Here is a 15,722-nt window from a genome sequence, read left to right on the forward strand (position 1 = left end):
CGTCAAGTTTCCCTCTCGTCACTCAACGCCGTAGCGGGCCAAAGTTTGCTGTTTGTGTTTACGCGGTGTCGATGCGCGCTCTCTCAACACTCTCTGCCTCGTCGCGCTGAACGTTGCGCGAGAGAGCGACACAATGGCTCCGCCGGTGCGAGCCGACGTTTGCCAGCGAGGCTACAGTAACGGCCTTTTAGAGCTAGTAGCAGCAGTAACCGCGACAGCGATTTGTTAGCGGGTGGGCTCCGGAGCGTCGTCTAGCGGCCCCGCACGTGTCTCTCGTAACCTTCCGCCCTGCGGCCGTGCGGCTTCCAAAGGGAAACAGGATATCCCCTCTCTCACCCCTCCTTCTAAAGCGGCAACGTACCCGTACTTTCAAAACGCTTCCTTTTCGATAGAACGTGGCGGAAACCGCGAGCTGCGAATCGCCGCCGCCTCTCCGTCGCTGCCACGAAGTGCCGCGGTCGATTTGTTCGCGGTTTTGCGACGCGAGCGCGCGCATTTGTCGAACGCTGCTTCGCGTGCTCGCCGAGGCTGCTGCCTCCTGGATTCCTCGTCGCCGTTGTCATCGCCGCTAGTAATTCTTGCCGAAAGGGATCACTGACGTCAGGTGAGGGACCTCTTGGGGGGAAGAGCGGGCTCTAAATCTGGGTGGGTGAGTGTGTTTGCCCCTCCCCAAAGCAACACGCTTTTTTTCTTGCTTTTTTATCAGGCTTAGCCTCTTTTGTATGCGAAACGATGGCCCTTTAATGTCTCCCGACTGGTTGATGCCATACTTCTGGGCCAATGAACGCCATGTTTAATTAAATGAAAAAACTTGTATTTCGTTTTCCCTCGCCATCTCCTGGGTCGCCTTTAATAAAAAGGACAAATGCCCTGCCTGGTCTTGTGGCCAACAGCAACTACCGATGTTCTTTTTTGAGGATTGCCCTGAAACTGGTTTCGCCAGTAAATCCGCCATGCGGCCGTGTTCGGAGGTCCACGTGATGAAAAAACGCAGAAGTATGAGAGAAGCGTTTGCTCCTGGCCAAGCATTCGCAATATTATGGAGTACTACCTTGGCCTCTGATAATTCCTTTTATCGAGTATAGTGCGCTTCAGTGAAATAACGCAGCTACCATACGTTCAAGCTACATCCAGCTTCTTGCCTTAAAACGCTCGCTGGAATGGCGCAACTTCTCGATTGCGCAAATATGCAAGATACTGCAATGCAAGTCGGCTGCCGTTGGCGCTGTAGTTTTCTCTGGTCTGCAAGTCATGCGTGTCATCGGTGCAGTTGGAATATAACAAAGTTTGCTAGTCTAATTTAACATATTCATGCCGGCTCGATGCCCTTTTCATGTTAGGCGTATCCAAATATGATGAAATTTTGTGCTTTGCTTGCAATTCTATGCCGGATTCCGGATTACGGTTTGCCTTAACTGCGGTCGCGTCTTATACGTAAACTAGAAAAGTTACGTAATGCCGCGAAAAAGACGTCTATCACAAAGTAACGACCGGACGGACGAAAATGCAACATTAGAGCACGATAAAAAACTATAAAATTTTTTCGATTTTCTTATAAGTTTAGATGGTGTGTCTGTCAAGATATGCTGGTGGTTCAGCGTTACATTGTCGTTGTTTTCGTAAAATCAGTTTCTTTTATTGGCTTTTTTGTGAAGAGCACTCGCATTCCACCCATTAGCTCCGCACTGCAGGTCCCAGGCGTGATGCCGTAAATAACGCCTTTGCTAACATCTTCGGGTAGACGCAAGTTGACTTTCACGTTGTAAATGCTGCCTCCAGGCTGTATGTTGCTGATCTTGGCCAAGTTTTAAGCGTAGGTCTTGTTGGCTGTACTTGCAATAATGAGGTTTTTTTCTTTTTGCATTTGTACGCGGACGCTGTCGTGGAATTGTTTTTGCATTATACCGCTGGCTCTTCCGACTGCGTGAGTGACTGCGACAAGTGACCATTTGGCGAGTTCAAGGCCAGCTTGTGGGCTGTAGACGATCTTGATGTCATGCAAAGGTAGGCGCGGCATTCTAGATTTGCGCGGCGGTGGTGGCGTGGCTGGCTGTTGTGTGGATTGGGTACAGTGCATAGAATATAATTACGTAAGTATATTCTAGGCACTGTAGATTGGGTGACTGCGGGGGCTTTGATGCGCGTGGTTTACTTGTTGCATTTCCTTTCCCATGTCAGCCATTGATCGTTGAGGTCTATAGTTCTACCGCCACAGATCTATAGTGAGCCACAGATAACAAATTCTGTGCCTTAAACCGAACGTGTTGCGAATAACTTTTGGAAACTTACACGTTCGAAGTAATGCACATGCTGCTCCGCAAAAGACGGGTACAAAAACAAACGGGTGGCTGCATGGTAAACGGACGCCACGGCTCATATTCCATGCTACCCGTGCAAAATGCGCTCAACAAACGCCTTGCTAGCGATGTTCTTAACGCATGAAACAGCAAAATTATTTCCGCATACAAATAGAAACCGCTCACCGCAAAAGCAAGACGACGCATTGAAAAGCGCGTAGGAGTGGTCGTAACCAGCGGCACATGACCGGCGCAATATCAACGTATCTATGGAAACGGGACGTGTGGACGTAACCCGGTGGATGTATGATAAGCTGTCTACCTTTGAGGATAAGTGGAAGCGGACATCGCTACGCCATCTAGCGGGTGGTCAAACCCTTATATCCTCGACCGCGTAACGGCTCGAGTGTCCGCTCTTTACATAAGTATGTTTCTCTGGAAAAGCCCTAATGGAGAAGCAAGACATGAAATAGATTTCATACTCTCTGCCGATCCCAGCCTAGTTCAAGATGTAGAAGTGTTAGGTAGGGTAAAGTGCAGTGACCATAGGTTAGTGAGGTCTAGGATTTCTCCCAATTTGAAGAGAAAAAGAATAAAATTTGTGAAGAAGAAACAAGCCAACGTAGACGCAGAAAGAGTTAATTCAGACCAATTCCGACTGGTGCTTGCAAACAAATATGCAGCTTCAGAACAGGAAGATGAAGACAACATAGAAGTAATGAATGAAATCGTAAGTAGGCTGATCTCAGAAGAATCAATTGAAATGGGATGTAATGCACCAAGGCAACCAGTAGGTAAGCTCTCCCAAGTAACAAAGGACGTAATAAAGAAATGACAAAACATGAAAGTGGCAAACTCGAGAGATCAGATAGAATTCGCTGAACTGTCAAAACTGATCAACAAGAAAGTAAGGGATATTTGAAATTATAACATGGGAAAGATTGAGGAAGCAGTAAAATATGGACACAGCATGAAATCAGGGAGAAGAAAACTTGGCATAGGACAAGGAAATATGCCTGCACTGAAAGATAGGCAGGGTAATATCATTAGCACTTTCGATGACATAATAAAAGCAGCGGAAGAATTCTATACTGACCTGTACAGTGACCAGAGCAGCCAAGCTACTTTCATTCGAAGTAGTGATGAACAGGATACAGAGGCTCTTCCAATAACTAGCGATGAAGTTAGAAGGGCCTTGCAAGACATGACCAGGGAAAAAGCTGCTGGAGAAGATGGAATAACAGTCGATTTAATCAAAGATGGAGGAGACATCATGCTTGAAAAGCTTGCGGCCCTTTATACGCAATGCCTCACGACTTCAATTGTACCAGAGAGCTGGAAGACCGCCAACATTATACTAATCCATAAGATGGGAGGCATTAAAGAATTGAAGAAATATAGACCCATTAGCTAGCTTTCAGTATTGTATAAAATATTCGCCAAGGTAACTTCAAATAGAACCAGGGCAACACTTGACTTCAGCCAACGAAGAGAACAGGCTGGCTTCAGGAAGGGATATTCTACGATGGATCATATTCATGTCATCAACCTGGTAATAGAGATATCCGCGGAGTACAATCAACCTCTCTATGTGGCTTTCATAGATTACGAAAAAGCATTCGATTCAGTAGAGATACCAGCAGTCATAGAGGCATTACGCAACCAAGGAATACACGAGGCATACGTGAATATCTTGGCAAATATCTACAAGGATTGCACTGCAATCTTGGTTCTCCACAAGAAAAGTAGAAAGTTACCTATCTAGAAAGGGGTCAGGCAAGGAGACACAGTCTCTCCAATGCTATTGTGAAATGCTATTCACTGCATGCTTAGAAGAAGTATTCAAGCTCTTAGACTGGGAAGGCTTAGGAGTGAGCGTCAACGGCGAATATCTCAGCAGGCTTCGGTTTGCAGATGACATTGTCTTATTCAGCGACAATGAGGACAAATTCAAACAAATTATTGAGGACCTTAACCGAGAAAGCGTAAGAGTGGGGTTGGAGATTAATATACAGAAGACAAATATAATGTCAATAGCCTCACAAGGAAACAAGAATTCAGGATCGCAAGTCAGCCTCTGGAGTCTTTAAAGGAGTACGTTTATCTAGGTCAGTTACTCACAGGGGAACCTGTGAACCTGGGAAAATTTATAGAACAATAAAATTGGATTGGCGTGCATACCGTACGCATTACCAACTCCTGACTGGAAGCTTACCACTGTCGCTGAAAAGAAAAGGTAACAATTATTGCATTCTACCGGTGTTAATATATGGGGCAGAAACTTGGAAGTTAACAAAGAATCTCTAGAACAAGTTAAGGACCGCACAAAGAACGATGGAACGAAAAATGTTAGGCCTAACTTTAAGAGACAGAAAGAGAGTGGTAGGGATCAGAGAGCAAACGGGGATACAGAGAGTAGAGCACTGCACGGGCTCGGGCTACCCGAAAGCCCGGGCCCGGCCCGGCCCGTGGGCCGGGCCGGGCCGGGTAGAGCAGTTTTTTCACGGGCTCGGGCCGGGCTCGGGCACGGCGTGTGCTTTTTGACCCGGGCCCGGGCCGGGCTCAGGTTTTTTGACGCGGGCCCGGGCCGGGCTCGGGCTTTCTGCGAGTTATTCTCGGGCTTCTCAACTCTGAAAAACATGTATTTTTTGGTCTCGGGCCGGGTTCGGGCCAGTTTCGAGTCGGGCTCGGGCCGGGCTCGGGCTTAAGGTAAAGGGGTGGCGGGCCGGGCCGGGCGGGTAACGTAGATTATTTCCGGGCCCGGGCCGGGCCCGGGTCTCGCCATAAAAGTTTAGATCGGGCTCGGGCGGGCCGCCCAATGTAAAAACGGGCCCGGGCCGGGCCCGGGCCGCAAAAATCGGCCCGTGCAGTGCTCTAACAGAGAGGCAATATTCTAGTTGACATCAAGAGGAAAAAATGGAGCTGTGCAGGCCATGTAATGCGGAGGATGGATAAGCGGCGAACCATTAGTGTTACAGAATGGATACCAAGAGAAGGGAAGCGCAGTCGAGGATGGCAGAAAACTAGGTGGGGTAATGAAGTTAGGAACATTGCACGCGCAAATTGGAATCAGCTAGCGCAATCCAGGGGTTTTTGGAGATGGCAGGGAGAGGCCTTCACCCTGCAGTGGACATAAATATAGGCTGATGATGGTGATGATTTTTCTCTATAGGATGGCTGCACATAAGCGGCTATGCCTCAATATATGTTTAGAACTTTGGAAACTGATTATGATGCTCCACAGGTACGACAACTTGTATTCGTCGTTTGTTACTTTTGCAGCTTATGCAGAAAGAAATTATTCGTACAAAAAATCCTCAACCTTTCATTCTAGAGCATGCATTTTTCTACAACTTCCAGTACCTTACACCTCTGAGCTTTATATGCCATTTAAATTGCGCTTTGACTTTTGAGGAACGCTGGAGTGAAGGATTCTGAATGAATTTTTATTACCTGGGCTTCGTTAACGTGCACCGAAAGTACAGTACACGGGCGTTACTGCATGCCGCCCACATTGTAATATGGACTCGGCGGCCCGCCTCCCGCCGTGATCAGTAGGAAAACGCCATAGCCACTGAGTCACCGCAACAGGTACTGCTCTGCCCACTGCCGAACATAGCACGCGCACGCTGTTGCCGAATTTCTCAAAATTTTAAATTTTGTTGTGAAAGCAGTTTTATGGACAGCCCAGGTGAATTTTTGCCATCGTATTCGCCGTAGCCGTGATGTACCGTATAAAGTCCAAGTGCGATAAAATCGCGGCTGCAGGCCGTATGCAGTAGGTGTGAGTACAATACAAATTGCTGCCTACGGCTTAGATAAGATTTTATTAGCCGAAGTTGTATACCCCCAATGCCATATCTTTCTAGTTTACTGGTCAATAAATTGCTATTGATATGATCAAATGCTGCGTGAAATGTACAAATATGCCTAATCTTATTTGCTTATTTTCGAATTCTTTCTTATCCAGGAGTGCTAGTTCCGTTGATTTGCCGTTCTGAAGCCATACAGGGCTTTCGAAATTATTTTGTACTTGTTAAAACAATGAAGATTTTTGGTCAAGAATTATTTTTTTAAAATCCTTTGGAGAACGTGCTCAAGACTGAAATTGAGGGGCGATTTAGAATGTTTAGCTTATCTCCTTTTTTTGTGCAATGCAATGTCCTGGGCTACTTTCATTCTGGCGGGAAAATGCCTTTTGAGATGAAAAAGCTATAAATGTCTGCTAAAACTGGTGCGATATCGCAGATTACTTGTTTTATGGGCTTTTTCATGGGTTTCTTCATCCTCATGAAAAAAGAACATATTTCAGCAGTAGTAGTTGGGCGAAAGAAAATCGTGTGCTTGTTAGAGCGAAACGAAGGTTTGTCGAAAGAAATGCAGGTGATGACACCTTTGTTTACAAAGTAGTCATTAAACGCATTTGCCACTTTACATCCTGCTAGTAAGCGCTCTTCAACTGCAATTTTTTATATTGGGTTTGAGTTTTGTTATCGCCCACTGTATCGTTAAGTTATATTTATATGGCTTACCGGTGTTACCTCCACAAGATAAAAAATGTACTCATAAAGTAGTTGTTTCTAGCTTTTTCTTTTTCCTTGTTGAAATGATTCGGAAACACCTCAAACCTTTTTATCGTTAGAATCGTCTCGTGTTCTAATGAACTTAGCGTGTAGCTTTTCACGTTTTTTTTTCGTTTTTTCTTTTCGGAAGTTCTCGTGTCATCGATGGCTTTCTAGACGCTCTGGGACGGTGTTGCTTGTATAGAAAGTGTTTTTTATATGTGATCGCAAACTTTTAAAGCAATATGTTGTATGCTGTGTCCAGACGTCCTCGTGACCAAAAAAGTCATCCCAGCATATCTGGATTATCTCGTGATGAATCTTGTGATGGTGGAATTAACGAGACAGAGACAGGGTCGTATGATATGTACAATTGCAGCAGAGCTTAATTATTTTATGATTTGGTTGCTTTCTACATGCATTTTAAACACGGTATTGCACATTTTAATATACACAGATGATATGTATGTTATCTATATCTGTACAGTTTAGGTCGAAATGTCCATCGGCTCGGCAGCCCTACCAGACAATAGGGCTTCGTCTTCTCGCCTGTCGCTCATGGAGATGAGTAGAGGGCAATGCATAGAGAAGTACAATGCACACGTGTGAGGTCTAATGTGTCTGATTCCGCGCACAAGGATATCGTCGAGCACACCGTTGGTCCTCGCCGCAGGTACCCGGTCGAGGGAAGCCCACTGGGCGCCAAATGTCTTCCTCATGTAATCCGGGAACCACGCGTTTTCGGGCTTCGAGAGGTCAATGCTGAATTCTCCGCAGACGGCGAGCGGCATGTCTCATTCCCGAGCGTTGTCGTAGCAAGGTATGAACGAAGTGTTGCTGTAACCCACTACGTGCACTGGCATGAATCGCTGCACCATCTCCTTGGTGACTGTGGCACTGGCGTCGAAGGCCAAGACGGCGATGTTTTCGCCGTTGTACGTGGTGTGAGCCACGCAGACGACTCCGACTCTGTTGTGCACTTGTGTATCGTTAACTTGGGACCACAGACGTAGCGTAATGAATTCGATCGTATGAGAACGAGAATGACGAATAAGAAGGTTTTTGTACAGGGCGACGCCGGCGCACCTTAACTTGAGCCGCTTGCTGTGCCCAGCGAGTTCGAACACGCTTGCAGCGATGGCCAGTTGGCAGAGGTACCATGATTGGTCTCGAGCCCTGTTCTATGAGCACAGCAGCCTAATGATCTAACCATTTTACCATGCACTACATAGATAGATCCCGAAAAGTCCGTGAAGTGCCCTAATAACGCTAATCGCATTAAAAGAAAAGTAATGGGCAACAGCCTGGCAATGAACAGTTCCTGTATGTTAGTCGGCCTCTTGAAAAAGTAAAGTAGCTCTAAAAATTCGTGAAATTGGTATTGTTGGCGAAGTTTATTCTTACTGCGATTGGGTAAGAACATGACTCGAACAAGGAACAAAATAGCGGTGTGAGACAGTGCAGGAGTGGAGGAACGAGCCTGCGTGTTCGTCTTCGTGCTTGTAGTTTCCTTGAGCTAGAAGAGTATGATGGATTATGTTTACCTCTTGGAGAGGTAGATACAGAAAACTCGGAAAGTGAGGAAGAAATTGCTATGGGAGTAAAACTTGACTTGAGTGAATATGCCAAGTATTCATAGGTTATGACTACTTATCGATAGCGTGTAAATGCTGTTATACTAGTTATATTTCACCTATTCCTGCTCGCCGAAACATGGACAATAACAGTCAAACTTCAGTGGTAGTTGTGAACCTCCAAATAAAAGGAGAAGGAAGAATGATGATCGGAACGCTAAAATATGGGAAAGAGTAGTGCATATCCGAGAGCCAATGCAGGTCCACTATATTCCTGTTGAGATTAAGAAGGAAAGGCAAAGTTGGGCTGATAACCAGTGGCCTGTTCGAGTAACACAATGGATGTTAGGTGACGGCAAACATACCGCAGGATTAACTAGTGTCATGAGATTAGAAAACTTTCAATAATAGGATATAATTGGCTGAGAAACGATGTGGGGCATTTGGGATCATTGGAAGGCGTTCGTCTCCAGGGATGTACATAAGTTGGCTTGTGTTGATGACAACCCGATTAACGCACATTTTGTTAGACCTGGCGGCGTCGCTTTAATAGGACTCGCAAATTCTTATTTTGCTCCCGTTTAATGGAACTGACGATACCATCATGACTGCGGCAGAAGACCCTGTTCAAAAGAAAGGAAATGTTCAACTTCGCAACGCTCACGCGATACTGCTGTTTCCATTGAGTGCACGCTCATCGCTAGAGACGCTCACGCTCAGTTATCGCACGCTTAGTGATGTCCAGGCAACTCGCGGTACGAGGCATATTTGTTGCGCCAGAAAGGAGTCAAAATAGCTCATGGTTGTTCAAGCATGTCACTTAACCAAAGCTTATTGACTGTGGAAAATTATTTGATATTTCTCTGTGGCTTCATTGCCCTCGAATATCAAACATGCATTTTTCGTGACTCATCTTTGCTGTCGAAGTTAAAGCAGCTCTTTTTTATTTTTCTTAACCGATAGCAGGACGCTACTGCCTCTCGCCGTGTGATCCAACAACTGCCCTGTAGGTGCCGGCCCTCGCGGTGCGGCATGAGGCCTAGCCGGCGCCATGATCCCTCCAGGCAGTGGTCACCTGCTGGAGGACCCCTGGATCTCGGGACCAGCAGACTCCCTCGTCGATGTCACCGTACTTCTGCCCAACGGCCTCATACTCCTGCTCCAGGTCCACAAGGAGTCCACGCTCGAGCAAGTTAAGGAGGTACGCGGGGTAATCATAGGCGACAGCAGTCACCACTTTCAAAAGCTTGAAAGCTACAGCGAAAGCGACCAATGTGGCCTAATTGGTACCAGCGGCCAATTTCATGGAACGCTTAGGGTTCTAAAGTCTACAAGGAGTTTAGGACAGGAGATTTCGGCATAGCGTCCATAAATGGAGCATTGTGTCTACAACAAAAAACGTTTAAAAGCGACAAACAACATATATACCTTCACCACAATGCACATATGTAGTACAATGAAACATACGCAGTGTATTGCATTGAAGGGAAGTGATAATTTGCTGTACTACTAACAGTGAACAACGTGTCAATATTTAGTAAACTTTCGCGGTGCCTCAAGGACGCCAAAGGGGCCACGGGGTTACTCAAGATGGCACCCGGACTGGTGCCCGGGCTGTATAAATCAGTTGCCCGCAATCTTGTATGCGAAACACCCCTGTACGCTCCGGCATCTACCGCCCCAAACATGGGACTGACCTGGTTTTAGAATTGAACCTCCCGCTGCCCCTTGGTAGCCTTAGAGGTCCTGGACTGGCTGCTTTAGCATAATCTCAGGTCCTCTGCTGAGGTATCTGTTTGCCGGTATAATTTTATTTTCGAATGCTAGATAATATTGCGGCACTAAATATCAGCATTGCCGTGAAGCTTACTAAAGCACATCCACCATTAGGAACGCATATAAGACTCTTGCCTTAGAAGCAGCTTACTGTACAAACGTACGAAGGTACTGTGTGCACTAGAGTTTCATCGAGTTTGCTAGAGCTTCATCAGCCGCTCTGTAACCGCGGTGTTTTCGAGATAGAAGCGTACAACATACGAGCTTCTAGTTTTGCTTCATGATTTGAGCAGCGTATTGACAAATCGCAATTCGAAAGCCTATCAGTGCAAACGAAGCATCCGTGCTGTGCCAAAATAACGTGTCATGTGCAAACGCTGACATATATTATGTTGAATTGTTCAGACTGAAGAATATACGTCTCACAGTAGAAAGCAGCAACACGTGGCCTATAATATTCACTCCAGGACCTCAGAGTTGCTCAGCCTCGTTAGTACTGGGGCACTGTAATGTTGCGGTACCACTCGTTATCGACAATATCTGAGAATACTCTTCTAACAGCCCAAAGGCACAACGAGTGACTGAGTTAGTTCACAAGCATTCAAATAAAAAAAATGTATAACCACCCGTTTTTCACATTCGAAGCTAAGACTGAAATCTTGTCGCCCGGTAGCACAGCATTTCAAGCAATTTAAAAAATAATGTTTATCGGTGTTAACTAAAGCGAATGATGCATGCAATGAGAGGGACATCGACAGGTAAGAAGTGACAACAGTTTGCTCTGCAGAACGACTGCGCTGTAGAACCCTTCATAAGAGCAATACAATCCGGTAGTTAATTGGCTGTAAAAAACTTTACGTTTAACATATATCGGGTATCCAATAAACTTGTGTGTAATAAATTTAAATAGTTATAACTACAAAATACCAGAAATGTAAGCAACTGTGTCCCCTGTGCATATTTGACATAATTACAAGCACAAAAAAAACACACATCATGAAGAAAAAAAAAGTGGGCACCGCACACGGTGCAAGCGCTCGTCCAGTGTCAACGCCCTTTTCTTTTGTGTTGTCTTTTGTTTTTCGTCAAGTACGCATGAACTAGGGCTTCAGTAAGCCATATTGAATCTGTATCTATAGTCCAAGTTATCGCAGTGCAGTGTTCCTTGTCATCCATCAAGTTTTTTGTCCCCTAAACAGAAGAGTTGATATTATGACGAAGAAAAACTCACCTGAACAAAGCGCTGAACAGAAGCAGCTGGCCCAACACTATGACGCTCGGATAGGTTGGAGGCAACATTTACTTCTCTTGTCTTCACAAGTTACTGCTTTCAGTAGTCCCAAGATGATCGTTGCAATGAATGAACATTAAGTTCGTGATATTTTTGTGGCCACTAAAACCTAAATAAGTCCTTCTTTACTAGGCAATATTGCCGTGCACGTCTTTGTACGAATCGTCCTTTTCAGAAAGGATTGCTTGGAAGCGGTAACTGCCCTTAATTGTGAATATTTGTATACCGTAAGCTATTGTAAGAGCCTTCTTATATTCAGCGAGAGAAACAATTAATAGCGAAAAAATGTTACGATGCAATTAAAAGGGGCATCCGTTTTGTCCGGACGCCGGTGCGATCCACTTGTGGACTTTGCTTCGAGGAAAATTTTCCATGCCACTTTTTTATTACAGAAACGCTAGGCCGCAGTTTATTTTATAAGCTCGTGACTTGTACTTGTGGAAATCAAAGGCGATGCGTGGAATAGCTAGTAGAGCACTGCACGGGCTCGGGCTTACCCGAAAGCCCGGGCCCGGCCCGGCCCACGGGCCGGGCCGGGCCGGGTAGAGCAGTTTTTTCACGGGCTCGGGCCGGGCTCGGGCACGGCGTGTGCTTTTTGACCCGGGCCCGGGCCGGGCTCGGGTTTTTGACTCAGGCCCGGGCTGGGCTCGGGCTTTCTGCGAGTTATTCTCGGGCTTCTCAAATCTGAAAAACATGTATTTTTCGGTCTCGGGCCGGGTTCGTGCCGGTTCGAGCCGGGCTCGGGCCGGGCTCGGACTTAAGTTAAAGGGGTGGCGGGCCGGGCCGGGCGGGTAACGTAGATTATTTCCGGGCCCGGGCCGGGCCCGGGTCTCGCCATAAAAGTTTTGATCGGGCTCGGGCGGGCCGCCCAATGTAAAAACGGGCCCGGGCCGGGCCCGGGCCGCAAAAATCGGCCCGTGCAGTGCTCTAATAGCTAGTGATGATAATGATGAATTAAAGCATGCCAGCCGTAAACGAGGACGACTTAGATTAGACGTCAATTTTGTTCTTGTCGCACTTTAGGCCTGCAAATATAAGAAAAGGTGAAAGCAAAATGACGACCCGCTGATATTTGTTTAACCTTGCATTAAGTTCCATCACTCTGCACAGCTGGAAATGCTTGCCCAGATTTTCTAACTGCATACTAGCGTGTTCGGCTGGTCCGCTTTGAGGCAAAGAGAGGGTCGATCTAGCTTAGTTGTTGGGCGAAGGAAGCTGCGCTTGTGCGTGCGGCCAGCAACGTGAACATGCAATTCCTATGACGTTGAGGTGGGTATCTTGGACTGCTGAGACAAAGCGGATTCTACAGAGCGTACCTAGCTCGAGTGCTTAAGTTTCCAGGGTGAACGTATGCTTCGGTATTCATTTGTGCCGTCATTCTTTTCGTATGTCTACAAAATATAAAAAACAACGTCACGCAGGCAATGGAGCTCGCCCATTCTCTGTTCAATGCCAATGTCGCCAACATGGTTTTCTTAGGAAAAATTTGCAACTCTTCAATGCTTGTTAAATGTCTAGGGAGTCACCCACCTAGTGTAACCAGCATGGTTCTCTGTGCTCCCCTTGTCGGCGCATTGTGACGCAGTCGACATGGCGCGAGGCGCAGCAACTGCCCCTGTACCGAGTGCTGCGCGACCGCAACGCGTACGTGTTCACGTGCGTCAGCGAGCGGACCTCGGAGCGGGAGGAGTTCGCCGACGAAGAGCGGCGGCTGTGCGACGTGCGGCCCTTCCAGGCGCTCCTCAGGCTCGTCGACCGGCGCGCGGACAAGGCCGACCGAGCCGTCAACACGCAGATTGGACTGCTCATCGGGAAAGGTGCGCGTTTTTTTTTTTTGGTTTGTTGGTTTCTCATAGCCGGTCACTTTGCTAGACACCAAAGAGTAGATCAGCTCGCACCTTAAAAATCATGTAATTATGGCTTGTATAGAATATGAAAATGCATTTGATTCGGTAGAGATACCAGCAGTCAGTCATGAAGGCATTGCGTAAGCAAGGAGTACAGAAAGTATATGGGAATATCTTGGCAAATACCTACAAACGCTCCACACCTAACTCAATTCTCTATAAAAAACTGGGAAAGTACCCAAAAAGAAGGGGGCCAGGGAAGGAGACACAATTTCTCCAAAGTTATTCAATGGATACTTAGAAGAAGTAGTCAAGCTAGTACCCTGGGAAGACTTAGAAATGAGAATCAAGGGCGAATATTTCAGCAAGTAAGGGACATCTGAAATGTGGAAAAGATTGAGGAAGCAGTAAAATATGGACGCAGCATGAAATAAGTGAGAAAAAAACTAGGTATAGAACAAGACAAAATGTATGCACTGAAAGATAAGCAGGGTAATATCAGCAATTTCGATGACATAGTAAAAGCAGCGGAAGAATTCTATGCTGACCTGTACAGTGACCAGAGCAGCCAAGGTACTTTCATTCGAAGTAGTGATGAACAGGATACAGAGGCCTCCCTTCTATAACTAGCGATGGAGTTAGAACGGCGTTGAAAGACATGACCAGGGGAAAAGCTGCTGGAGAAGATGGAATAACACTCGATTTAATAAAAGATGGAGGATATATCATACTTGAAAAGCTTGTGGCCCTTTATACGCAATGCCTCACGACTTCAAGAGTACCAGAAAGCTGGAAGGACGCCAACATTACACTCATTTATAAGAAGGGATACGTTAAAGAATTGATGAATTATAGACCCATTAGCTTGCTCTCAGTATTGTATAAAATATTCACCAAGGTAACTTCAAATGGAATCAGGGCAACACTTGACTTCAGCCAACCAAGAGAACAGGCTGGCTTCAGGAAGGGATATTCTACGATGGATCATATCCATGTCATCAACCAGGTAATAAAGAAATCTGCGGAATACAATCAACCTCTCTATATGGCTTTCATAGATTGTGAAAAAGCATTTGAATCATTAGAGATACCAGCACTCATAGCGACATTACGTAACCAAGGAGCACAGGATGCATACGTGAATATATTGGCAAATATCTACAAGGATTTCACTGCAACCTTGGTTCTCAACAAGAAAAGTAGAAAGTTACCTATCAAGAAAGGAGTCAGGCAAGGAGACACAATCTCTCCAATGCTATTCACTGCATGCTTAGAGGAAGTATCCAAGCTCTTAGCCTGGGAAGACTTAGGAGCGGGAATCAACAGCAAATATCTCAGCATCCTCCGGTTTGCAGATGGCATTGTCCTATTCATCAACAATGGGGACGAATTACAGCAAATGATTGAAGACCTTAACCGAGAAAGTGTAAGAGTGGGGTTGAAGATTGATGTGCTCAAGACAAAGATAATGTTGGATAGCCTGGCAAAGGAACAAGAATTCAGGATCCCCGGTCAGCCTCTAGAGTCTGTAAAGGAGTACCTTTATCTAGGTCAATTACTCAAAGGGGACCCTGATCATGAGAAAAAAATTATACAATAATAAAATTGGGCTAGATTGCATACGGCAGGCATTGCCAAATCCTGACTGGGAGACTACCACTGTAGTTGAAAAGAAAAGTGTAAAATCATTGCATTCTACCGGTGCCAACATATGGGGCAGAAACTTGGGGGTTAACAAAGAAGCTCGAGAACAAGTTAAGGACCGCACAAAGAGCGATGGAACGAAAAAATGTCACAGTTTCGCCCTAAGGGCGAAGCAATGAATGCGATAGCAACACAGCAATGTCATACTGATGTAAGGTGAGCGGCTTTGGTAGCAATGTAAATTGTAGTAAACATGAGCTGATTAAGTAAGCAGGTGTGCTGCGGCGTAAGTAGACCGACATGAAGAGAGACTCGATGACCACGACAAGCCGCGTGTGAAACGGTGGTGTTGATGAGAAGCGCTTCCCGTGGGCAGCGCGTGCGAAGGGACACACCTGTAGCGCTGCACTGCCGATCCGGGCAGCATTACATGTGTAGCGTGCGTTGGAAAATGTGGCCCGACTATTACTAACTGAATGAACAAGGGTGGTGTGAGCGCGCACAAACAAACATGAATAGATCACACTGAATGACTGCAGACAACGACTGTCAAAACGCTGGCAGCAAGCCCATACGCTGCAGCGGGCGAAGGTACGTGCGGTCTATCGCTTCAACAGAAACTGAGCGGCGAATGCACAGTGCATAAAGGTCAGAGCCGTGTGGAGATAAGAGACGGTGCGGTCGAGCGACGAGCGCGGTTGTTGGCAGAGTAGAAATGCGCCCCCCCCCCC

General features: G+C 46.3%; 1 protein-coding gene across 1 annotated transcript in view; it reads left to right on the forward strand.

Annotated features, from left to right (window-relative positions):
• Positions 1 to 284: 284 nt before the first annotated feature.
• The window catches only part of LOC119445433 (phosphatidylinositol 4,5-bisphosphate 3-kinase catalytic subunit beta isoform), a 102,730-nt gene continuing 87,292 nt past the window's right edge, over positions 285 to 15,722 (forward strand). The window contains exons 1-3 of the mRNA XM_037709718.2: positions 285 to 604; positions 9,400 to 9,634; positions 13,086 to 13,317. Coding sequence (XP_037565646.1) covers positions 9,485 to 9,634; positions 13,086 to 13,317 — 382 coding nt within the window. The 5' untranslated portion in view covers positions 285 to 604; positions 9,400 to 9,484. The remainder of the gene's footprint in view (positions 605 to 9,399; positions 9,635 to 13,085; positions 13,318 to 15,722) is intronic.

This window comes from Dermacentor silvarum, chromosome 3 (genome assembly GCF_013339745.2).
Source record: "Dermacentor silvarum isolate Dsil-2018 chromosome 3, BIME_Dsil_1.4, whole genome shotgun sequence".
NCBI lineage: Eukaryota > Metazoa > Arthropoda > Arachnida > Ixodida > Ixodidae > Dermacentor > Dermacentor silvarum.